Genomic DNA, 26,269 nt, shown 5'->3' on the forward strand with positions numbered 1-26,269 from the left:
CAGATGTAAAGGGTGTCCACGATGAAATTGCCACACTATGAAATTGCTCTAACTTTTTAACCGTTGGGTAGAATTTAATGAAAATTTGGGTGGATTTAGTTCATAGTGCATTATTTACATCCTGCAAGTTTTAAAGTCCTGTGATCAAAACTCGCAGAAATGGAGTCGAAAGAACAGCTCGTGCGTGATAAAATCTTGCGCATTCATCACGAGAACAAGGATCTCTCGCATCGTTCCATCGCTAAAACGTTGGGAATCGCGAATTCCACGGTGTCGCGAGTGATTAAGCGGTTCGAGGAACGGTTGACCACCGATCGGAAGCCCAGAAGTGAAGGAAAAAGTATTCCGTACAACACCAAAAATCACAACCGCGTAGTTGGGGCCTTCAACCGAAATCCGAACGCCTCCGTTAGGGATGTGGCTAAGAAGCTGCACCTAAGTCGAAGTTTTGTCCAGAAGGCCAAAACTAAGGCTGGGCTTTGAACGTTCAAGGTACAAAAGGCCCCTAATCGCGACGAGAAGCAGAACAAGTCCGCCAAAACCCGTGCCAGGAAGTTGTACCTCAACATGCTGACGAAAGTTGAATGCTGCATCATGGACGACGAAACATATGTGAAGGCCGACTTCAAACAGATCCCCGGCAACCTGTTTTTCACGGCCAAGGATAAGTTCAGCGTTCCGGAGCATGTCCGCACTCAGAAGATGTCCAAATTTGCGAAGAAATTCCTGGTTTGGCAAGCCATCTGCACGTGCGGGAAGCGGAGTGCACCTTTCGTGACCCAGGACACGATGAACGGACAGGTGTACATAAAAGAGTGCCTCCAGAAGCGGCCGCTTCCTCTCCTGAAGGCCCACAACGTCCCAACAATCTTCTGGCCGGATTTGGCCTCATGCCACTACTCCAAGGACGTGCTGAAGTGGTATGCGGACAATAAGGTCAATTTCGTGCCGAAAATGTTCAACCCTCCCAACACTCCGGAGCTCCGCCCCATCGAGAAGTACTGGGCGATTATGAAGCAGCACCTTCTTAAACGACCTAAGGTAGTGAAGACAGTCGAGGAACTGAAGAAAGTATGGGTTTACATGCAAAAAACGGTTGATTCACAGGTTGTGCAGAATCTTATGGCCGGGGTTAAGGCCAAGGTGCGGGCATTTGCGTATGGACTGTAAATAAAATACGAGTAAAATGGTAAAATGAAGTTTAATAGTTATTTCCCAATCCCTGAAAATTTGATGGCAATCGGATGAAAACTCGAATTTTGAGAATCAATTTTGTGTGTGGCAGTGTGTCTCAGTCACGATCTTTGAAATGGCATCAAAATTCGAAGAGATAGGATCTTTACATGCACAGTCTTGTGCTATTTGTAATGTTTCGGACGAAACATCCGTAATCAGTTGAGCTTTAGGTTTATGGGTAAACTCTCTTTTCTCTGGTACCACGTGTCTACATGCATTTCGAATGTGAGATTGTATTAACCCGGTATGCTCTTGCCCAGGACCTCGTCCTCCGTTTTCCCAAAAAAGCATAGACTGAAATATAATAAAGCAAATAGTTATTTAGTGATATCAACCAAATGGAATACTTTTTCAAAATGTAGACATGCATATATGAACATTCTAATGTTGCGGATACACTTGGATGGCAAACTATGAGTATGAGCATTATGAATTTTGCGTTTACATAATATCAATTTTTTTGAAGCACCTACCGATTGATGAATGATGTGGTTAATTTGTTTTCAAAATGATAGCAATGAAATACGAAGTGCTATTGTTTTGAAAATGTTTAACCATGTCGTCATTTCCCGGCCAGTTCATGAAAAATTTGGTACTTCGTACGCGAAAAAAAATCTGTACATTTGTAGCCTCAAAATCTCAAATCATTGGATCAAATAGAGTAAGTAGTTTATAATCTTTTTCACTATTTTCAAACTATTCACTCACATAATGAGGGGCAGTAGTTGTTCGCAATATTGGAAATTCTTCAATGATTTTCAGTGCCATCTCTTTTTTGTTCTGCAATGTCGGATACCTACACGAGTAAATTGCATATCATTAGTGTAAGTAATCACATTTGCATAAACATTAGTTAAAATCAATGTTAAGTTGTTTATTAAATTTGCAACGATGTCATTGCACAGAATTCGAATCATTAATAGCATCGCGGAGACGAGCCAGCCAACGGCTGAAAGTCTCCTTAATAAAGATATATATAAAAAAAAATTTAATAGCATCTCCTTGCGCGCTGGAACAATGTTTGCATCCAGTTTTGAATACAAAATGCTTCGAAACTTTGCATTCTTCTCCAGAATTTCTCGCAGCTATGAATTACAGAAAAAAAACATCATTATTTCTTTAAACTCAAATTTTTTGTTGTATCTCGTTGTAAAAAGGGCCGATCTATTTTTGTAAACAAAATTTGCAGTGATCTCGTCGTGCGAGCCACGAAGCTCGCCCACGCAAACCAACAACAACGTAACCCGCATAAACGCGAACCATAAATTGACCTTACCTAAAATGGTTAAAAATTGTTTATAATCCCTGCTAAACTTTAACTGAAATGGTTATGGAACTTTACATGAACGTTTAATGATGAAGTTTCAACCTTATGTATTATGTTTTTTTGGAACTGGACCTTACAAATAATGGGTTGTTAAGAACCATTACCGTTCCAAATTCTTGTTTTCTCCATACATTTTCGGAAAGAGAACTATATTAGAACCTTTTAACTTATGGTTTGAGAACTTTAATGGTAATGGTTATAGTAGTCAGTAAGGTCCACGAATGGTTTTGTAACATCGATCAACTTTATGTGGAATATATCGCGAATTGGTTGCCTGTAATTTACTGATTACCAATTCACGATATATTCCACGTAAAGTTGAGTGATAATATAAAACCATTAATGGACCTTACTGACTACCATAACCATAACCATTAATGTTCTCAAACCATAAGTAAAAACGTTCTAATATAGTTCTCTTTCCGAAAATGTATGGATAAAACAAGAATTTGGAATGGTAATGGTTCTTAACAACCCATTATTTGTAAGGTCCGCTTCCAAAAAACCATAATACATAAGGTTAAAACTTTATCACACAAACGTTCATGTAAAGTTCCATAACCATTTCAGTTGAAGTTTAGCAGGGATTATAAACAATTTATAACCATTATCGGTAAGGTCATGTGATGGTTCGCGTTTATGCGGGAAGGCAGAGGAAAGTCTCCTCTTCTCAATGGTACTCGTGTTTTTGGTTTGCGTGGACGTATTTCGATCCGCGCGAAGAACGTGGTAAGTTTTGTTTACAAAAATAGATAGGCTCTTTTCAAATACTACGCGAGGTATCGTCGATTTTTGTTGCACCGGCTAAGGTATCGGGTAGATTAACCGATCAGGTGCTTGCGGTTCACCCGGTTCACCAGCCTATAATATGAATGACAACCATTAAACCAAGAATCAAATCTATAGCGTTCACAACCATAAGGGCTTTAGGCTCTGAACCATTTGGTGGATTATTTTAACTTTTGGTTAAAATTTGACAGATGGAAAGTTATCGATTAACCCTGCTATCCGAGCATGGTTATTTCTGACAGACAAGAAGTTAAATTTTGACAACCGTGGCTCGAAAACCGGTCGAGCGACAGCACAGGGATTTTCGAACATAGAAAATAACTTTCGAAATGTCACTTTTAACCACGAGTTAAATTTAACTCGGCAAATGGTTCACAGCCTTAATACGATGATCGATTTTCTGCATTTTTCTTTTTGTTTTAATTGTTAAGTGAACCATTTTCTCGATTTTTTTTTAGTGAAACTTTATATTGGCCAATAAAAGCAGCAACCAACGTGTCGAGTTATAATCAAAAGAGAAAATCGATTAGATAATCGCTCATTGTAATTAGGTACTTATGGTTTTGAACGCTATGAACAACAATATCAAGAGCAAATTTTCATTAAGGCTGTGAACCATTTGCCGAGTTAAATTTAACTCGTGGTTAAAAGTGACATTTCGAAAGTTATTTCTTATGTTCGAAAATCCCCGTGCTGTCGATCGACCGGTTTTCGAGCCACGGTCGTCAAAATTTAACTTCTTGTCTGTCAGAAGTAACCATGCTCGGATAGCAGGGTTAATCGATAACTTTTCATCTGTCAAATTTTAACCAAAAGTTAAAATAATCCACCAAATGGTTCAGAGCCTAAGTCGAAAGTAACAAAGGTAAACAAAGTCGAGCTATCAGTGTCAATCGATTCTCCTGCTATTACACTATATACTGTCCGAATATAGGATCAAATCCCATTGTTAAATTTATTTACCAGTCAAATTGCTTTTTGACGTAATCACTTCCGATCAAAATAGTTTTCGATGTTACTTAATTCACCCAATTTCTATGGAGATGCCGTTTGACTTAAGTAACAGCGCTGAGAAACCCGTGAAAAGTGTACGTTCGTCGTTTCGCTTTCTCATTATTAAAGTGAATAAATCGAACTGTTTGTTGCTAAGATGATTTCGGTGGTCCTAAAATGATGAATGGGCTGCACGTAAGGAGACGTAATTGATAATTCTCCCGAATATCCTGGTAAATACACTTTGACTTAAGTAACAATAGGGGCCACCAAACGACGTATAATAACTTTTGACTCATAAACCAGTATTTTTAGCATGAAAGCTAGCGATTTGCATTTGTATGATTAAAACCCTGCTAAATATGTTAAACATTGCTATCACTACACTGAAACAAATCGACATGTATCGTTTATTGGATCCATCTTATAACATAGCAATGTCAGCATATTTATTCATTCTATGTGATGATTGATAGATTCCATTGGATTATCACTTAAAAACTATGACTGCGATATGGAATGATTTCTATCGTAATTTCACATACTTAGTACTTGATAATACTTTGCTTCGAACGTGGTTAGCGAAGGTAAGAAGTATATGAATATTGTCTGATATATTTCATGGTGAAAAAATGTTGATATGTCATGGGTGGGAACAGACATTTAGAAACTAATGGAAAATCATATCAGTTTGCACTATGAGAAAATTCAGTAAAATATACCTGTTTTCATGATGAATATTGCTCACTAAAATATATATCTTATAAGATAATCATGTATATTTTATTGGAGTTGCTTTTACTGATTTTTGACGTTTGTTGATATGTCGCGTGTAAATAGACATGTAGAAACTATTGGACTGTAATTTAACTTTGCAGTATAGGAAAACATGTATATCTCATTGTAATAGCTTGCTTAGATTTTTGACGTTTAAAGATTGTAAACAGATCTATCCCAATCATTAAATAGTCATATAGAAATGCCTTTTAAGAAATCCAACAGCAAGCATTTGTTTTTGCATGTTTTTCTGGGATGAATATCGCTCCCAATAAAATACATCTTACATGATTGTTCTTTATAAATTATTGAAACAATTTTCAACGATGTTAACGTACACTCATTCATATGATAATTGGTTCCAGAAAAGAATGTATTGAGATTGAAAAAAAAAAATGATTCTACTGTAATATTTACTTTGCTATGATTCTAATTGTAAGCCTTCTACACGGCTAATTCAGATTCCAGCCCTAAGTAGTACTCGAACTTCATGAGCCAGTTCTATCAAATCATATAATTTAGTCGTTGATTTATTGCACACAGGTGCATTAAGAAAGATTTGAACAAACCACACCACCGAAACGGAACATAAATTTGTCAGTGCTATTTGTCTTCACTCTAGCAAAACGAGCATAAAGTTGCACTACATTCCATGTCGGGAGAGCTGTTCTTACTTCATGCTATTTGAACGAGCTCAATCTTGAAGTCAGCCGTGGCCCAGTGGAATCGAGCACAGACACCGAAAGCATCACACCTCAACAGATCTTGATCGAATCCCAAATCAGCTACAATAAAAAAAAGGCACAACTGTGAAAGCTCCCACTGCCTGATGTTTATTTTTCGAATTTATTTTTAGAAATCGATTAAATATATGTGTCAAAAGAAGAAGTAAATTTCATGTTATTTTCACATAAACTTTACTTCGATTGATTTATGACACATATATTATATTGTGGTGAAAAGTATAGCTTATGCTTATGGGTTTCAAATCCATTTCAGTTAATTATTATAATTTAATCGATTTTCATTTATCATATGACGATCATATAAAAGTTACCAAATTATCAGCATTGTAAATGTATCAGATATTCATATAGAATTTACCTGACACATTTTCAATCATATCATTTTCAATGGATTATCTTATAGCGCAAATTTATTAGACTTCCACATAACAGGAATATGTCAAATTCGTTCAGTGTATGAGATTATATGTGTTTACTTGGAAATAGGAATAACTTTTCGGTTATCAAAACAAAACTTTATTTTTCTCGGATTGGTGCGAATGTTACTTACGACATAATGAAAATTTGCTCTTGATATAAACAAAAGCTATACACGCTAACTTGAAAGTACTCATTAATGAGTAAAAAAAGACCCATTTTGAAGAAAAGTGGCTTAACTCATTAATGATTAAACAATTTTACCCATTAATGAGTATCTGTTACCCATTAATGATTAACAATTACTCATTAATGGGTAACAGATACTCATTAATGGGTAAAAAATTTACTCATTTAATGAGTTAAGCCACTTTTCTTCAAAATGGGTCTTTTTCAACCATTAATGGGTACTTTCAAGTTAGCTTGTAGGACGTTGATATTACGGGGCCTGTGTGTTGACCACTCGTCTATCAACGCTTTTAAAAGTGAAATGGTTAAAGGCGCATAAGAGCAACCTCAATGAAAATAAACTTATATTTTAGTTCATTTATTATTACTCAATAGTTGAGTAAATTTTAACCAACGCCGCTTTTCAGATTCACTCAACGGCGGACCTCAAATGATAGAACCCAACGTTGAGTTTTTTTAAACTTAATTTTGAGGATTTTTTTCTTGCCGTGTAGGTTGTGATAGTTAAGGTTCAATTTACTTTGATGCATTTTTTAAAATTCAAAAGCAGTTTTTTTCGACGTATTATTTTAGATTGCAAAAAGCTCGCGTCATTTTGTATAAAATATCAAAAGGAATCGAATAGTGCGAGCTTTTTGCAATCTGAAATAATGCGTCGGAAAAAAACTGCTTTTGAAATTTTCCAAAAAGCATCAAAGTAAATTGAACCTTAAAACTAAAGAGCCTGAATTTATAAAGAGACGACATCTTATCCATTTGACAGGTCTTCTGCTCGATTGGAATGACTTTTCCTATGACTTTGACAGACAATCGATTGTTCCAATTTTGACATTTCGCCTCTTTATAAATTTAGTCTCTTTAGTTAAAACATGTTCATAAGATATGAGTTTAGAGCTATAACTGCTAGAGGAGGCGTACTTTTTCAATAGGAGAATTAATTTACAAGTGACTTACTGCCAGGTACCATTTTCATTGGTGTATTTATTAAAACTTACCGTGGGTGGGGCAGGTTCACAAGCAGGTTCTTTAGTTTCTTTGGAAGGTCTATTTGAGTAGGAACCAGACGGTCCAGCAGCCGAATGATTAGTAACGAATTTCCTCAAATCTTTCGAAATAACCGATTTGATAATGAGTCTTGGACCCATTTCAATAATGCCAATCTTCGTCAGGTCATCATCGGTGATATATTGCAATGATTCATCATTGAATTTGTTATCTAAAATTGTAAAAAAAAGTGATTAAATTTATGAAAAAAGTTTGAAACTGTTTGGCGATAAGCTGCAACCCGTATTATGCTCGGATTAAATTCCGAATTAGAATGCACGGCTGCTTTGATGCCAAGTTTTCGTGTTTTTTTTCTAGAATAATGCATGAGTTAACTTAAAAAAAAAAACGCAAACTTATCCATTGTGCGCCAGCCTAAACTTTTAACCCTTTTTGGGATGAGCTGTAAAATTTTTAATATTTGATGATCTGTAAATCGCATTGATTAACTCCAATGTTGGCATTAAAGCAGCCGCCCAACAAACAATTTTAGCTGCAGCTTAGCTTATACAGGCAAAAATTAGCTGCATAAGGCAAGTTTTGGCTGCATAAGCTAATCTGCAGCTAAAATTGTTTGTTGGGCGTGGCTCTTTATTCCGAGTTGGAGCTTACTGCCTATGTGAACAGAATTTCATGAAATAAAAAATATTGCATTAGTATTTATGATTACATGCATTTAAGTAGAGCACCACAAATGGGAACTTTAATGTGTTGCGATAAACGAAACAAAAGCCATTTGCAGGTAATCATTTTATTCATTGAACAAAGTTAGTTACAATAGTTATACTTCAAACTTATATAATAATTTTCATTTGTGCCGTACAGGTTCCACAAACTGTAAGATTTTCTACTGACAATACTATGGGAAGGCACTCGAATAGATTCTTGTGACGGTACAACCATATAACTATTTAAATATCTGTTACTTTTTCAACGATAAGCAAAGTTTGTATAATGAAAAGAGGATCTTCGTTTGTCGCTATAATGGCTTGAATGATTCCATATTTTAGATTTTTGCACGTTCGATATTTAGCGACAAGACCAGGTCGGAAGCTAGTGCCATTTATTTGAAGATGACTGATGCTTTCAACTAATTGCGGGAAATCAAATAGCAGAATTTTGAAATCAAATGTTTCCTTTTGTACGGTTATAGAAGATAAAATCGATAATTCATCGACATGATAATTATGATTGATTATAGCATTAACCTGTTTCAAGTTCATACGTTTCATCAAACTGTAGGTAAGATTACGAAAATTATTGCAGGTTTTGGATTGGGATTTGGAGATCTTGAATTTTGCTTCAAATTGCATGCAACTCATTTTGGCTTTGATTAATTACTGCAGGATAATGCGATATATGGTGTACCTTATTGATTGTGTGTTTATTTGGGAAACAACGTTTTAAATTCAAAAAGAAGCTTTTAATTACTGAATCGACATGTTCAACCATGTCGTGTGTCAGCACAGTGGAAAAAGAGTAGAAACTTATCATAAGCAAATCAGCAATCAATTCACAAAAGTCTATCTGGAACTGCTCGGACAATCGCAGTGTGACTCCATGATCCGATTCCAAAACCAACAAATCCTCCAAAAGCGGACGAAGAATTTGCTGGAAACCATACTTTTTAAGCAGTTGTGATCTTACTACCAGGACAGTATACACACGGTCCATGGTAGAATTAACTCGGTCATCAAAATTTTGTACTTTAAAACTTAAAGTTGTTAATTTTTGTTTCCCCTTGCGTGACCCTAATGGGTTGCAGTGTTCAACATCGTCAATGTGTAACGACAATCTTACTGCTGAAGGAAATTTTTTCAAAAATTCGTGAGACCGGTACAGCATTCCATCCTTGAATCCACAAATAGCACCTGTAGATATGTGTTCATTCTGAATCATTTCACGTGCCAAGGGATTCTGCATCACAAGACTAAGAATATCTTTAACGGGAATATAATGCATTGCATCTTTTATCTGTCTCGATCGCTTAACTAATTTGATAATTCTTTTATTTTTACCGCATGAAACCTGATATCGCTTAACTTTGTGGACTCTGCGAAGGCCTTGTACATATTCCTTGGTCTCTGGAATACTCTGCTTGGCAACCCCACAAAGATACGTTAGGTTGTGATCCGCAGTCTTGACACCTTGGAACGGATGAGATATTTCCAAGCTATTTATCATGTTCACGGCATTTTCATCCAACTTTATGTTCATTTCATTGAAGAATTACTTTATGACGTTTCATACTGCTGGTAGTCGTCTAGTGTTTGTGTGCATTGCTGGATAAAACTCTGTATCTTTGTTTCTGGTAATGCCACATCGCATCGGAATCTTGTTACAGATTGCGAAGTTTTATCGAGAATATGTTCTTTGGATAAAGGAGGCAGATAGACAAAGGGATTAGTGACATCCTTTTCAGCACTATATGATGAATCGACCTCGGAATCGACATCCATATGAACAGATTCAGACATCGTAGCATCCCTCTGCTCCCCACTTAGTCCCAGATTGTGTTTCTGGCTGCTATGGCGCTCGAAATTCCGAAAAGTTGCCAGTATTGAACCACAGATCTTACAAATAAAAGGAACCGTATTTTTCTTTTTAATATTTAACTTATGAAGTCTTTTCACATGAGTTTTAACCTCGATCAGGTTGTCGCTGAATTCATCGCAGCCAGACACCGGACAATGAAAACCTTGATTATGAATTTTTTAATGTTTTTTTTTTTTCTTAAACTTAGCTATGCAAATAATCTAAATTACTTACCCTCTAGCTTGTCCATTGTTCGGTTGTACCATAGAGGTAACTATACGACTAGTAGGTCCCGAAGAAACGTGCTCAACTTTTTGGCTCAGCTCTGTTACTATCTTCGGTCCCAAGCTAATCGATGCACCCCTCGAATCATAGGAAAATCCACTAACCCATCATTTTATCTGTCAAACTTTCATAGCGAATCAAAACAAACATAGTGTAGTACTAGAATTTTGACTAGAATGGGACCAATAGGCTAGTCAAGTAGTGAGCCAATTTAAAATCGTTACTTTCGTACTGATTGTTGGTTGTATCAACAATCAATACGAAACTCGCAATCATCGCAATTTTCATCGGTTGTTCCAGCTTCAAATCGGCGTTCTCCAGCCGACTGAAAAGTTCCTCAACCTTGAACAAGTGGACTTCCATGTCTCCGCCTTCCAGAAGGTTCAAATTGTACAGCTCCTGGAGAAGACTCACTCGAGAGGTGACTTTCACCTTCTCATGACAATCACGAAGCGCTTTCCAAAAATCTTTCGCGTTATCCGAAACCTTCACGAGGCTATACTAACTGTCCTCTATACATAGCCCCATGGTAGCCCTTGCCTTTTTGTCATCCTTTGACCAGTTAGGCGTCTCGGGCTCCGGCTTTGGCTCATCGACGACATGCCAACGCTCTTCGCGGATCAGGAGCATCTCCATTCTAAACTTCCATGACTGTCAGTTTTGGTTGTTGAGTTTGGAGAATTTGCTCAACGTTTCCATCTCACACACGAGACACACTTTTCGGTCCGGCAAAGCACACGCACACTAATGCACGGCGAATGCGCGAAAATCGACCGAAAAAACACTTTTTCCTCGGAACTTTCACCTGGGCCCATAGCCTGTGAGACCAGAGGCAGGCAGGAATAAAGCACCAAGAATAAACACGAAACAATTGGCAAATCAAAGTTGGCACTCGTGGAGAATAGATGAACTATGAAAGTGATGATGGTTTCAAAATTTTACACGGTGAGGTATACGAGTTCAATCTTAAAATGCCTTTATTTTGCAAATGGAGCATTTTATTTAATTCTGGTTAATGCTACGCTAGTAGAAAACTTAAGGACTACTTAATAGACACATAATATAGAAAAATAATTTCTTTTCAGATTTTTAGGTGTAGACATAGATTTCAGCTTTTCTACAACTGTAGCAGCAACCAGAATTAAATAAAATGCTCAATTTGCAAAATAAAAGCATTTTAAGATTGCATTTGTATGCCTCCCTGTGGAAAATTTTGAAACCATTTCATAGCTCTTCTATTCTCCACGAGTGCCAACTTTGATTTGCCAATCGGAGACGCGGTGTCGTTCGATTATTGACATTAATAAAGTTCAAAGAGTATCGAAAACAAGGTAGAATTTAGAAGTGCGCGATCTTGCGCTAGAAACGGTGTATGATAGAGGGGTGCACCGTTGTATCTACCGGTGGAAACTAACGATTTTAAATTGGCTCACTACTTGACTAGCCAAGCAAATCGATTTACGTACCCCATTCTAGTCTAAAGTCTAGTACTACACTATGTTTGTTTTGATTCGCTATGAGAATTTGACAGATAAAATGAGGGGTTTGTGGATTTTCCTATGTTTTGAAGGGTTGCATCGATTAGCTTGGGACCGAAGTTAGTACCAAGTGGGACTTTGTATGGGAGCGAGCTGCCAACGAATAAATTTAGTTTCATCGATTAAAAATTTAAATCTTGATTTCAAAATCGAAATGAATGTCTACGGGATCGATAAAAATATTGTTGTGCTCAGAAAACGAAGGTCTATCAGATGATGTATAAAAATCGTTATATTTTTCGAAGTTAAACAACCCAATTATCATTACAACGTCTAATGATTTCATAATTCAACCTCGAATTCAACAGGCACTCCACTCTAATGATTCTAGATGGTTTTCACAGTGCTACCATAGCTCGGATTTAGGCCATATTTACGGAGACAATCGCGATTAGGGCTTGTTGAGGATTTTGAAGTTGCAAATTTTAATAAATAATCAATTTATTTCCTTTATGTACATCTACTATTTACAAGAAAAAATAAATATCACTTTGGCACCACATTTATCAATCGTATGATTAACCTAACCTCCCAGCAGTCCTACACTACATTGATCTTCTCGTACAAATGCGAACCTTCGTAGCTAAGATTCCGTTTGTGTTTCTCCTTAAATCCACCGCTGGCGTTCCTCACACTCGAAGGCTGCCTAGTTTGCTGCTGCTGCTGCTGCTGTTGAAGATGGTGAACCATCCTCGTTCCGGCGATGGTCTTCGTCTCCACCACGATCGGCTTCGTCTCCGTCCCGGTTCTGTTGCATCGCCTCGTCACCACGAAGCAAATCCACACCATAAGCGGAATCAACGCCAAACCGAGTGGAATTAGAAAGAGAACCATCAAATCTGCCACACTGGTTCCGCTACCCACGGTGGACCCATTCGGGTGGACTACGTTGACGTACGCATCGGCGGTGTTCACCCCTCCGTAGTTGATTCCGACGCAGACGTAGATGCCGATGTCCCTCTCCGAAACGTTGTACAGTATCAGTTTGCTCAGGTAGACGTCCTCGGAGAGTGGTTTCTCGCCGGACGACGGTACCAGCTCGTAGAAGTTCTCCAGGTAGCGGATCGATTTGTTCTGGTTGAAGTTGTGATCTTCGAGCGGGGGGTTGTTGAGGTTGATCCGCCGGAACCACTTGATCGAGGGTTGAGCCTTGCTGTACACCCGGCACTGCAGGACGATCTGCGAGTCCAGGAGGGCGGTGGTGTTCGCCGGGAGGTTGTCCAGCAGCTCCGGGGCGGACACGGTTTCGTCCAGCAGGGATTCTGAAAGCAGAGGGATTTGGAGGTCATTTTTTTGTTCTGTGGGGGGACTTTGGGAGCTTTTGGGGTTACTGATGACATCCAGCTGGAAGGTTCGAATCAGTTGGATATCGAACTGGGTCCGGTTGTCCGTCCGGTAGGGGTGGATGCTGCAGCGGTACAGGCCGGACTCCGCTTCGGAAGCATTGCGGATGAAGAGGGTTACCCGACAGCGGCGGCCTTCGCAGTCGATTGGGCGCCACGGGATTTGGTCAAGCTGGTCGCGGTTGGTGCAGGATGTGCGGTTGGTTCCCTCGCCGCAGGGCTGGAAGAGGGAAGTGGAGTTGGGTGATATTTGATGGCTTGGTTTATACTAACAGCTCGCATTTTCTCGGGCTCACAACTTATTGTGAGATTTGTGCCCCAGAAAATGTAAAGTGGTGGTTGATTTAGGATTTCCCTTGGATGGCGAGTGTTTATTTTTGGTTCAAGAGCTTCTTGATTTGTTGTCTTCGCTTTAACTTACTAACTTTGCTGAACTTGTAATTAATTTTAATATAACTTTAACTTAACATTAACTTATCTTTTTCCATAACTTTAACTTAACATCAAAATATCATTAACTTAACTTTAACTAAACTTTAACCTAACTTTAACTAAACGTTGACTTATTTTTAACTTAATTTGATTTTATCTTTAACTAATTAACTTAGCTGTAACATTAACGTAACGGTAAATAAAATTTAACCTTACATATCATTAACTTAACTTTTACATATCTTTAACTTAACTTAAACTAAACTTTATCTTATTAACTTAACGTAACTTTAAGTACAACTTATCTTTAACACAATTTTAATTTAACTTTATCACAACTTTTACTTAACTTTAAAACATCATTAACTTAAACTAATATTTAACAAAACTTTTAATAGTTCGTTGGAAATGCTATCTAACATGAAGCTTTAGCTTTAGCTTTAGTATTCATCTTTGGCTTTAGTGTGATCATTTATTAGCTAGAGAATGGTCTTATAAGAGGGTAGGTAGATAGTTCCGTTAGAGTACGGCAGTATGAAAAGTGAATAGAAGTTGTAAATGAGTGAAGGGCCATTAATGCGATAGTACAAGCACAAACGAAGTGACAGACGGAGCTCGAAAACTTTGGTGACGCACCTGCTATTGCTATTTTTTAGTGTACCACATGGCAACACCACTACTACTGGATTGTACCACATGGCAACACTACTATTAGATTGAACTAGCATTTTCACCAAATGTACTAGAATGTTTTGGTTCTATCTCATTCACTCTACTCAAAACTGAAATGCATAAAAAAATGACAAAATGATACGCACTCTGTCAAAGAATCATTGTACACAAAATCAACTTTGTTCAAATCAAAACAAAAAAACTAACCCATCTGGTGTATGGTGGCACAAGCTTCCAAGGAAATTCTATTACAGTGAACCACATTATTTTAATGGATTTCTTCGCCAGTTAGTCGTCTGTAACTTCGTTTGTGCTACTACCAACGATCAATACGAAACTAACAATTTTAAATTGGCTCACTACTTGACTAGCCTATTGGTCCCAAGCAAATCGAATACGTACCCCATTCTAGTATAAATTCCAGTACTACACTATGTTTGTTATGATTCGCTATGAAAGTTTGACAGATAAAATGAGGGGTTCGTGGATTTTCCTATGTTTCGAGGGGTGCATCGATTAGCTTGGGACCGAAGATAGTACCAGATCTGAGCCAAAAAGTTGAGCCCGTTTCTTCGGGACCTTCTGGTCTTAGAGTTACCTCTATGCTACTACTGGATTGTACTAGCATTTCACCAAATGAACTAGAATGTTTTGATTCTATCTCCAGCGTTGAAAACGTCACTGGAAGGCTGCCACAACATTCCCAGAACTCTTTCCGTACCATTGTTTTCGTCTACTGCAAAGCTATTGGCAAGATCTGCAACGCTGCCGTCCTCGACCCGTCGCACAACCTCATCCGAGTTCGATAGCCAATTACGGATTTCAAATCCGGCTTTCGCATGGACCTCTTTTACTGCTGTTGCAATCATCGCTTTCTCCACAGAATCCCTGCTGTCGAGATAATCGTCCACGTAGTGGTTATGTACGATCGCATCTACAGCTTCCGGGAACTCGCACCTCCATTCTTCTGCATTCAGATTCTAGACGTATTGGGAAGAGAACGGTGAGCATGTCGACCCAAACGTCGCTAAGTCCATGACAAAGACGTGGATTTCGCCAGACGGACTGTCGTACCACAGGAAAAGCTGACTTTGACGATCTTCCGAGCGAATCAGGAGCTGGTGAAACATTTATCTGATATCACCCGTTACTGCTATCTGCCGTTGACGCAAACGCTGTAAAACCGCAGGAAGAGACGCGAGCAGGTCCGGTCACTTCAGAAGCATGGAGTTATACGAGACTTCATCCACCTTTGCCGCAGCATCCCAAACCACTCGAATTTTTCCCGGCTTGTTTGGATTAATAACCACTCCGAGGGGAAGATACCACGTTCTTCAAGGGTCAAAATTGTCCAACTCTTCCGCCGATGCTCGATGAGCGTATCCTTTGGACTCGTAGGAAGCAATCTGCTGGCTGACATTTTCGTAGAGTTCAGGTGATTTTTCCAGTCTTCGCACTAGGCACTTAAGACGCCGCTCTGCCATCGGTCTACGGTTCGGAAATTCGCTATAATCATAGCGTCACAGCAAAGCCGTCTCAAACCTTCCGGAAGCTGTGTGAACCGTGGTCCGTTGCATGATCTCCCGTGCCCGTCGGACATCTTCTGCTTCTACCGCTGGCGCAGCCACTACACCAGTGTTTTCGATCGAGGAAAACTCCTTGACAGCGTCGTGTAGTTCCCGATCATTGGAACCAGAACAGATGTGCAGAAGACGTGACTAGTAGCTCCGTGTTCTCCAAACCAAAAAGGATGCGAGGGGTGGCTCCGTTATAACTTTTAACCGGAAGACCCCGAAGGTAAGGAAACAGTTGAACCAGTTGATTGAATTGCAAAGACTGCGGAGGAAGATCCAAACGATCAACCGTACGCACGCACTCGAGAGTATGACGCTTGCTACTATCCGTTCCAGATATGCCGAGTTGGATGACCCTTGACTCCGACTCCATTCGCGTTACGTTTCCTGTCCATTGTAGACAAAGTGGCTCCAGTTCCCCTTCCATACCGAGCTGGTCCGCAACTTCCTTCTCCACCAAAGTGAGCGACGACCCGTCATCTAGAAAGGCTAATAGCTAATACTTCGACTGATGAATCCTTGCCGTATAAAGTCAAGGGTAGGATGCGGAAAAGAGTAATACGTGGCTTTTGTCGATGGACATTCACATTTCCGGTTGCAGGTGCAGATGTTCCAGATGGTTGGGCAGATGTCATCGGTGTGCCCTCAGGTTGCCCTGGGTGTAGCAAAGTATGGTGTCGAAGCTCGCACCCTTGTATACCGCACCCTGACACCTTGCACGGCCACTCTCCATGGGAAATCAAGCACCGTCTGCAGAGATGATATTGCTGGACCAGCTTCCAACGTCCTTCGATGTTGCGACTCTTGAAGGCATTGCAGTCTCTAATATTATGACCAAGCTTTTGACACACGGAGCACGGTTTGGGTTGAACCGGCTGTTTCTCCTTGCTAATCTCACAAGACTTCCAATACTCCTGATCTGCGTTCTTTCGGATGTCTTCCGCATGTGCGTTGACGTAGCCCTTTTCTTTGCTCTTCTGCTTCTCCTGTTTCTGGATGACCTCGGTGCTGAACGTTACGCTGCTAGCAGCTGACGCAATTGTAGACATGTAGACATGAATCCAGCTTAATTCCTGCCGGGAGCTTTCCAACCAACTCTTGCAGCGGAGTAGGGTTGGACAAATGGTTCTCCATGCCTATTGTACGCCCACGGGAGGCATTTGAGAGACGAAGGGAATAAAACTATGGGTCGTTTGAACATACCTTCGCACGCCGGAATACTTCCCAACCTGTTCGGTAGAGCAGCACTATTTCCAATCGCTGAGGGCTGCTGGAACTGTTGCTGACTAGTTGGACATCGATAAACTTCTGTCGGTAGCTGCAGCGCTGACTGTAGGCGAAGACTGTCTAGTTGATGCTGCAGATCTCGAACCCGCTGTTCGAGCTCATTGGTACGTGTTCCTACTTCCGATGTAATTCCCTGGTTGGCTCTCGCATTTGCCAGCTGTTGTGAGGTGGGCGGAGATATCACATTGAGGGGATAATCCTAACTAGATTGTGCTTGCGAGACTTGAGTGTTGGCTTGATTGATGATTGGTTGAACGTTGCCGTCCACTGGCTTCGTTACGGTAGTCGCTTTTGGGATGGCTCCGGTTCGAGACCTTGAGGAAGTTGGGGCATTTTTGTTCCCGGAACTTGTCAAGAGCGCCTCACGCTGGGCTTCCAACCACTTATGGACTGTGCTAGATGCACTTCGTTGGCTTCGATAACTTTTCACACTACCATTCTCACCTTCATTCAGCTCGTTCTTCAGAAGATCATACCAAAGATGAATACTTCCTTCTGATGAAATCTAACTTCCGCTCCATCTTCTCCTGCATGGCTTTGCTTCTGCTCTCAATGCACGCAATGCTCTTGCGTACTCCTGTACTTCCGCATTATCAGGTCGATTGCAGTCGGGGCAGTGAGATTCGATGGTCGCCTCCTCTTCTGAGACCCTCTCAACGACTCTCAGACGTTTTGACCCTGGTCTGAGAGTGGACATCTTGCAACGGCGAATCGTATCGCTTCCGACAGACTGATACTGGAGCCGGCTAACCTCCAAATGGTGTCGGTAAAATTTCTAAAAGTTTGTTGCTGACGGCAATGTAAACTTCGGTGAATTTTCGGATCTTCCGTTAGCAAACTCAAGTTTTGAGTGAGAATGCTTTTAGCTGTAAGTTTGATTTAGTGATTAGATAACTTTTAACAAACTTAATGTATAAACTTACAAATTTTAATCCACTTCATCAACAAACTGTCTCCAACACGCGCATTTCGTCTACTAGTTGCAGACTTCATTAGTGCCAAGTACTCAACACCACTGCATCTAGTCTGCAAGTAGTAGACAAAATACACGCATCTGTCAAAAGATAAGCGATTATAACGGAATTAAAAGGAAATAAATCAACACATTCAAAAGCTCATTATCACATGCAGAGTTGCGACCTATCACAATCACGATCGTCAAACAGCTGATGGTAGTAATGCTTTGTACATTCCTATCAATGTGCTCGTCGAAGCTCTCTCCATGACCATCGATCAAGTTGACGAAAGAAGTAAAAAGCAACTGGTGAATGTCGTCTGCTGTTGTGATCCATCACCGATCTGGTCGTTCCCGACAATCACGACACTCATCTGTGCTCGTTTTGAAGCAGTTGCTGCTTTGCTTGCTTATGTGAGTGTGTTGGTGAGTGAGCCCAACAGCTTCCGTTTAATGTTGCCTGCTTTGTTTGTAACTCACACAGTCGCGCCTGCCGAGACAAACTTGGAATGCGTGGGCATTGTTTTCATTTTCTTCTGTCGTTTCACTTTTTCTCATGATCGTACTGCAGAAGTCTTCACTGTTTTCGTTGTGCTTTTCATCATCAGCAGCGAGTGTAACGTTTTGCTTATGAGCAGCGACCATTACTGGTGATTGTTGTTTGCCATGGCTTTAACTCTCACTGCGTGACAAAACGATCTGTCAGCGATAGTCGGTTGATGCGAAGACGAGCGTCACGTGAGTGTCATGATATTTTGCATCACTGAATCACATGTTATAAATGCCTGGGGCTAAGGCGGATAATCAAAGGAGCCACAGAAGGAAGAAGTGTTAGTTTGTTTATTAGTTTTGCTATAATCAACACTTGTTGCGAACGCGACATTGTAATTATTAGAAATTCCCTAATCGAGAGGACGGCTCACTCTGTCAGGTCATTCACCTTACGAGAGTGGCAAGGGAAAGCGAAAGTATTTCGGTAGGAAATTATTATTTATAAAAAAGGGCAAAAGAGAAAAGAAAAACAAAGACAAGCCGCTGCTCGGAAGAGGTCCTGCTGGTACTGCACCCAAATAAACGGCGCATGGTGACGAAAGTCAATCCATGTTTACGACCGAGGTAGCACAAGCCAAAGGACGGCATAGATACACACGTGTACTGCTCAGCCTTGCGCCGGCAAGCAAAGCCGCAAGCCCATGCCTAGTAAGGCAACCGTACGCACAGTACGAATGCCTACCGATAAGAATAGACTTTTACTTTCTCTGCCGCTTCTCCGTTTAAAAGGGCATCATAGCATGCAGCGCGCTAGGCGTGCACTTGAACCGTGCGCAGAGCGAAGGGCATCTGCTCGATAGGGAAATGAGGATAGAACGATAGAACGCTAGCCCATAAAAAGGTCGTAAAAGATTCGATACGCGGTGGTACGGTCGAGTATTAGAAGAACAATACTTAAATAAGCAAGGGCGCATTTATAGAACCAGCTAGAAGATGTTAGGGAAGGTTCAGTAAATTACCTGCAAGAGGTAAGGCCCGCGTTTACTTTAAGAAGTAAATTGTTTGAGAATTGTAGCGCGGGATGATCATACGCATCGCCCGACTCCCGAAAATAGAAGAAAGGTAATAAAATTCGGGACGCAATAAAACCATATCGTCACTTAGGCGATGCATTGAAGGCCATAGGACTTGTACGTAGGGACTTGAGCGTAGGTGAATTAGACCCTTGCATAGCAGCAAAGCGCACATGCGCACGATGTACCAACGCCCAAATTCTAGGGCCCCGACCCGCTATATAAGCGGAACTTTTTAAGAAATAAAATCAGTGTATGTTATTTGACTACTCGTTGATGCAGCTCACTCATCCGAAACCCAATCGGTAAGTTATATCAGGTCTTGAGTCTGAATTGGTTAGCAATCCAGCCAAAAGATTGTATCCGGAAGCCCCTTACTCGCCACCAACTAAATTTGGCAAGTGATACCGGACTCTCTTTAGGTGGAACCCAACCAATTGGAATCAATTACAGATTGTGGCAACTAGCCAGCAGTCTGGATTGAAGAGATCTGGTTAACTTGAATCTTCACGAATCCTTGAAGAAGGAAAACTCTGCTCACAAAACCTCCCCATCCTAGCACACGTGAGCCGATTACCTTCGCATCGGCTTGGCAACCGTTTGAATCGTAACCCTAAACGATTCTCGCAACGGGAACCAAAAGACCCTCACGGGTGCGAAACACCAACCTAGTATCCCAACTCCTGACCAAAACAAAAACCCAATCCCAATACGATCCCGTGAGCAACAACACTCTTCATGTTTATTCGCGAAATTCACAGCACTTGCGTAGGAAATCAATTTGGTAAGGTATATGTGACCAGCATATACCTTCCAGTTGTATGAAACAGGTCCAAATCGGTCCAAATCCACCCGTATGGCAAATAGCGAAGACTACAAATCAAGAAGACTGGCAACTGTTCCCTTCTCCCATACAAATGTCAAACGTCACTGATAACAGCGCCTCTGTCAATCAAAGGTGGAACTGTGAAGCACAAGTGTTAGTGAGACTGCTCATTAACAGTGACTGTGTGTGTGACCTAATGTCACCGAAATGAATAATCATAACACGGTACTCGGTGTTGTTTTTGTTTTGCTCTATTGATGAATGTACGCGAAACTGCACCAGTGCATGCGACACTTAGGTTTGAAATCCAAAACCACAAAAGTGATGATGTATTAAAAAATATTCCATACAATTTGACAGCTAGCAAAACGTCATTATCATTTTCACATCATTTCCATCTGCTGGCCGACCGTAACGTAGATTCATCAATAAAATTTCGCGACAATTTGTATCCTAATCCCAGCAAGCCGGTGGTTGTTTTTCAACTGCAAACCGAAAACTTGTCATCGTGGATCAAGTAGAGGATTGAAACTCGGATCCTAGTGAAAGTAACTTTTGCTTGTGAACGAGGAATCGAAATATTGTTTATTTTGCCTGTTGGAAGCAAACAATTATAAGGAATTGGCAGCTTCCACCACCATTGAGTGAAGTAACGTTATTCGGAAGCTGCTGAAAATTCAAGGATTCAAAAAGAAGTTTGTTTACCTACCTCACGATCCAACGGAAAGTGTAGCAGGATCTAATGTTGGAGAAAATGAAAATGAAAGGTTGAAGGACTACAATCCCAAACGGTACGTATTGATAAAGAATATATTTCCATTTAAGATGTTGTCAGTGTCGGAGATGGCAACACGTCTACTGTTCTATTCACCTTGCTACAATCATCCGTACGTTTTGCAGTGGGCGACTGCCAACCTCACCAAACTAAAACGAACGCGCACCGGAGTGGCGCGAAGCACATTTTTCTTTTCACTACCGTTCAGTACTTTGTACATTTAACACGCGAATTAAACCTTTCTTTTCTAACTACGAGTTTTTGGTGTTTTATTGTCGGTGATCCCTTTTCCGGTGTTTCTCGTGTCGTTCGCTTTGCGTGGAGTGGTTCTGCCCACAGGTTCTGGGCCCAGCGAGCGGATCTTCCGGAAAAGATTGAGAACCGTAGTGTTTGATTCGGCGAGGGCTCGCGAGTGAAAATCCGGTGGTACCGTTTTCTGTGCACGAGTGGCAAAATGGTGGATAATGCCAAAGTTACTTTCCCGAAGTTGGGCTCGAGCAACTGGGGTTCGTGGAAACAGCGGATGGAATGGTTGCTCGAGAAGGAAGACTTGTGGGATGTGATTCGTGAAGAAAAACCGGACGACCCCGACGCGGATTGGTTTGCTCGCGATCGTAAGGCTCGTGCCAACATCGGATTATTCCTGGATGAGAGCCAATTTAAAATCGTGAGAGGTTGGGAAAGTGCGCGGGGCATGTGGAATGCTCTCAAAGAGCACCACGAAAAGGCGACGATGTCGACCGTGGTGTTTTACCTAACCCAACTGTGTAGTGCAAATATGGCCGAAAGTGACGATATGGATAAGCATTTGTCGGCCATGGAAGATTTGTTTGATAAGCTGGCCGCCGCGGGCCAGAATTTAGAAGAATCGCTAAAAATAGCGATGATTTTCAAAAGTGTTCCGCAATCATATCGTGGTTTGGTGCAAACCCTGCAATGCCGGGCTGATGCTGATTGGACGGTGGTTTCCGTCAAAACTCGGCTGTTGGATGAATTCCGGCAGCGGCAGCAGCAGAACGAGTCGTTTTCGGAGAGTGTGAAGGCGATGAAATTGGCCGCGGATGGCAGCAAAGAAGAGCGGCGGTGTTTCTTTTGCAAGCAACCCGGGCATGTGAAAGCGCAGTGCAAAAAGTGGCTAGCGAAGAACAACAGTGGTGGTGCCGGTAACCCGTCCGGTAAAAAGCGAGGGCCGAAGGATGACAATCCGAAGGCGAAGCATGCGCAGGGATCGAGCAGCGCGGTGTGTTTTATGGCCGGCAACACGATGCCAGCCAGCTGGGTGATTGACAGTGGCGCTACGGCGCATATGACAAATGATCGTGCGTTTTTCCACTCGCTGCACACAAGTGTTGAATCGAAAGTTACTCTTGCCGACGGCAATAAGACGAAAGTGAGTGGAATCGGCGATGGTATTTTTTTTGGTGAAGACGGACGTGGCGGACGAGTGGAAATTACGCTGAAGAACGTACTTTTCGTGCCTGAGCTGGACGGTGGACTGATTTCGGTGAGCCAGCTAGCAGCAAAAGGTTTTGTTGTGGTGTTTAGTGATTCGGAGTGCACTGTGAGAAACGCTGCTGGTGAAACGGTGGTGGTCGGTGATAAGGTCGGTAGTCTCTATCGGCTGCGAGTTCAGCAGCGATCGCTGAAGACTGGAGGTGATCATAACGACCGGTGCCAGCACACTTGGCATCGTCGCGTGGGACATCGCGACCCGGATGTCTTACGTCGAATGGAAGCTGATGATCTGGTAAGTGGTTTCAATTTATCCGATTGTGGTGTTCGCACAACGTGCGAATGTTGTTTAAAGGGCAAGCTTGCAAGGAAACCATTTCCTGCCGTGGTTGAACGGAAAGCGAAGCGGCCACTCGATTTGGTCCACACGGATCTCTGTGGGCCAATGGAAACCACCACTCCCTCCGGCAACCGGTACATCATGACCTTGATAGATGACTTCAGCCATTTTACCACCGTCTACCTGCTCAAGCGTAAGGATGAAGCCACCGGGAAAATCAAGGAGTTCGTGCGCCGCTGCGAGAATTTGTTCGGAAGGAAACCCGTCGCCATAAGGTCGGATGGAGGAGGCGAGTACATCGGCCGGGAGCTGCGTAAATTCTACGAGAGCGAGGGGATCAACGTGCAGTACACTACGCCGTACACGCCGCAGCAGAACGGGGTGGCCGAGCGTAAAAATCGGTCACTCCAGGAGATGGCGATCTGCATGCTGGCGGACGCTGAACTAGGCAAGCTGTACTGGGGTGAAGCTGTGATGACGGCCGCGTATATTCAGAACCGTATTCCGTCTCGGGTGATTGAACGGACGCCCTATGAGCTGTGGACGAACAGCAAGCCGGATTTAAAGCACCTGAAAGTATTTGGGTGCTCAGCATACGTACACGTCCCAGCTGATAAGCGTTCTAAGCTGGATCACAAGGCGGTTAAACTCAAATTCGTGGGTTATTCGGAGGAGCACTTCCTCGACCCTTCCACGAATCGCATCACCGTTAGTCGGGATGCGAAGTTTTTGGAGTTTGGAGATGGAACGGAAGTACAGAAGCAGCTAGGTGAGGCTGTCCCAGCCGAAAACCCGGAAAGTGAAATCGAAATCCCACTGGATAATACTGAGGAACAAAACGAAACAGCGGAAGCAGAGTCGTCCATTCGTGATGAAGATAGCGAGTCAGAGTTTGAAGGTTTTGTCAGTGCAGATGACAGTTCGGATGAAGAACCCCAAGAATCCGACGGGGAACATGCGCAGGAGGAGACAAGATTGCGTCGTCAGGATAGGACAACAAGGGGTGTTCTGCCAACCTGGTTCGACGACTACGTGGTGGGTGTTGCCAAGAACACGGCGGAAGAGCCCACAGATTATCGCAAGGCAGCTGAGATCAAGGAGTGGAAGAATGCCATGGACGCCGAGATGCGATCACATGAAGAGAACACAACCTGGGAGCTCGTTCCGTTGCCAACTGAGAAGAAGGCAATAGGTTCCCGTTGGGTATTCAAGCTTAAGCGGAATGAATGCGGAGACATCGTTAAGCACAAGGCGAGGCTGGTGGCGCAGGGTTTTACCCAGCGCTACGGTGTGGATTACTTGGATGTTTTTGCTCCGGTGACACGTCATGAGACCCTACGTGCCCTACTGGTGGTAGCAGGAAAGAACAAAATGAGTCTCCAGCACTTTGATGTCAGGACGGCTTATTTACATGGGACGGTGGACGAAGAAATATATATGCGTCAGCCTCCCGGGTACGCAGTCGACGGAAAGGAGGAGTTCGTTTGCCGCCTCAAGAGGAGCATTTATGGGCTCAAACAAGCGGCACGGTGCTGGAACCGCGCCCTCCATGAAGTGCTCATAAAAATGGGTTTCAAGCAATGTAAATCCGACAGTTGCTTGTACGTTCGGCGTGACGGGCAGACCACCATTTTCTTGCTCGTTTATGTCGATGATCTCTTGGTCGGATGTGCGGATCAAGCCAAGATTGAGGAGATTTTCGAAGCGCTGAACAAGAAGGTGGACATAGTTAACCTTGGAGCGGTCAAGCATTTCCTGGGCTATGATGTTCAGCTCGAAGATGGAGTTTATAGTTTGAGATTGATGAATTACATTGAAGCGCTAGTAAGGAGGTTCAAACTCGAGGATTGCAAGACGTCGAAGACACCGATGGATGCGGGTTACCCGAGGTCCCTAAACAACAGTGAGAGTAAACCGTTTGCGGATATAACTCTGTATCGAAGTCTAGTTGGTGCCCTTTTGTACGTTGCGGTCAACGCAAGACCGGACGTGGCAGTCAGCGTGTCTCTTCTTGGACGGAAAGCTAGTGAACCAACTAATCAGGATTGGAAAGCTGCCAAACAGGTGGTCAGATACCTAAAGGGGACAAAAGCGTTCAAGTTGAAGTTTGGACCTGGTAGCGACGGATGGAAACTCATCGGATACTCGGACGCCGATTGGGCCGGCGACCTAGCAAGCCGGCGTTCTACAACGGGATACGTTTTCTTCTTCGGTGGTGGACCTATAGCTTGGGTCAGCCGTCGACAATCCTGCGTAAGCCTCTCCTCTATGGAGGCAGAATATATCTCGTTGAGTGATGCCTGTCAGGAGCTAATATGGCTTCGAAGGCTCATGACGGATCTCGGAGAACCGCCGGATGAAGCAACTACAGTGTTCGAGGACAACCAAAGCTGTCTGAGTTTCGTTCAGGCAGAGCGGGTTACCAAACGCAGCAAACATATTGATACACGGTGACACTTTATCAAGGATTTGTGCGATCGAAACGAAGTGAAGCTGTTGTACTGTCCGTCAGAGCAAATGACAGCAGATACGCTTACGAAACCGCTGGGCGCTACAAAGTTTTGGCGATTGCTGGAACAACTTGGAGTATCAAACTAAGATGACTCGAAGATCGTGTGTGTCGGAGATGGCAACACGTCTACTGTTCTATTCACCTTGCTACAATCATCCGTACGTTTTGCAGTGGGCGACTGCCAACCTCACCAAACTAAAACGAACGCGCACCGGAGTGGCGCGAAGCACATTTTTCTTTTCACTACCGTTCAGTACTTTGTACATTTAACACGCGAATTAAACCTTTCTTTTCTAACTACGAGTTCTTGGTGTTTTATTGTCGGTGATCCCTTTTCCGGTGTTTCTCGTGTCGTTCGCTTTGCGTGGAGTGGTTCTGCCCACAGTCAGAACATGAAACCACCGGATAGTGATCCTCTGTATGCCCTAACAATTCTTGAAATCGACTGACTCCTTCCAGAGAATGATAACAACAGTGTCGGATTGGCCAAATAGTCAGCGATTACTGTGGCAAGTTGCCGAGCGTCATAACTTAACTCCCCCCGCTGTGGCCAGGTACCAAAGCCGTGTGGAACGGGCATGCATTTTACTAATACACCATACGAATGCCCATAAATTCATAACTAAAGGGCTTAGAAAAAGTGGAAGATAATTCTGAGAG

At 42.2% G+C, this 26,269-nt stretch overlaps 1 protein-coding gene across 2 annotated transcripts in view; it reads right to left on the minus strand.

Annotated features, from left to right (window-relative positions):
• Positions 1–12,336: 12,336 nt before the first annotated feature.
• Positions 12,337–26,269, minus strand: part of LOC135698617 (fibroblast growth factor receptor-like 1) — a 73,333-nt gene continuing 59,400 nt past the window's right edge. For both annotated transcript variants that reach the window (XM_065218676.1, XM_065218675.1), the window contains exons 4-5: positions 13,208–13,439; positions 12,337–13,138 (exon numbers count right to left, since the gene is read on the minus strand). In XM_065218676.1, the coding sequence (XP_065074748.1) occupies positions 12,417–13,138; positions 13,208–13,439 (954 nt within the window). In that variant the 3' untranslated portion in view covers positions 12,337–12,416. The remainder of the gene's footprint in view (positions 13,139–13,207; positions 13,440–26,269) is intronic.

This window comes from Ochlerotatus camptorhynchus, unplaced genomic scaffold (genome assembly GCF_037179485.1).
Source record: "Ochlerotatus camptorhynchus isolate MF236.1 unplaced genomic scaffold, CSIRO-AGI_Acam_v1.1 ptg000091l, whole genome shotgun sequence".
Taxonomy (NCBI): Eukaryota; Metazoa; Arthropoda; class Insecta; order Diptera; family Culicidae; genus Ochlerotatus; species Ochlerotatus camptorhynchus.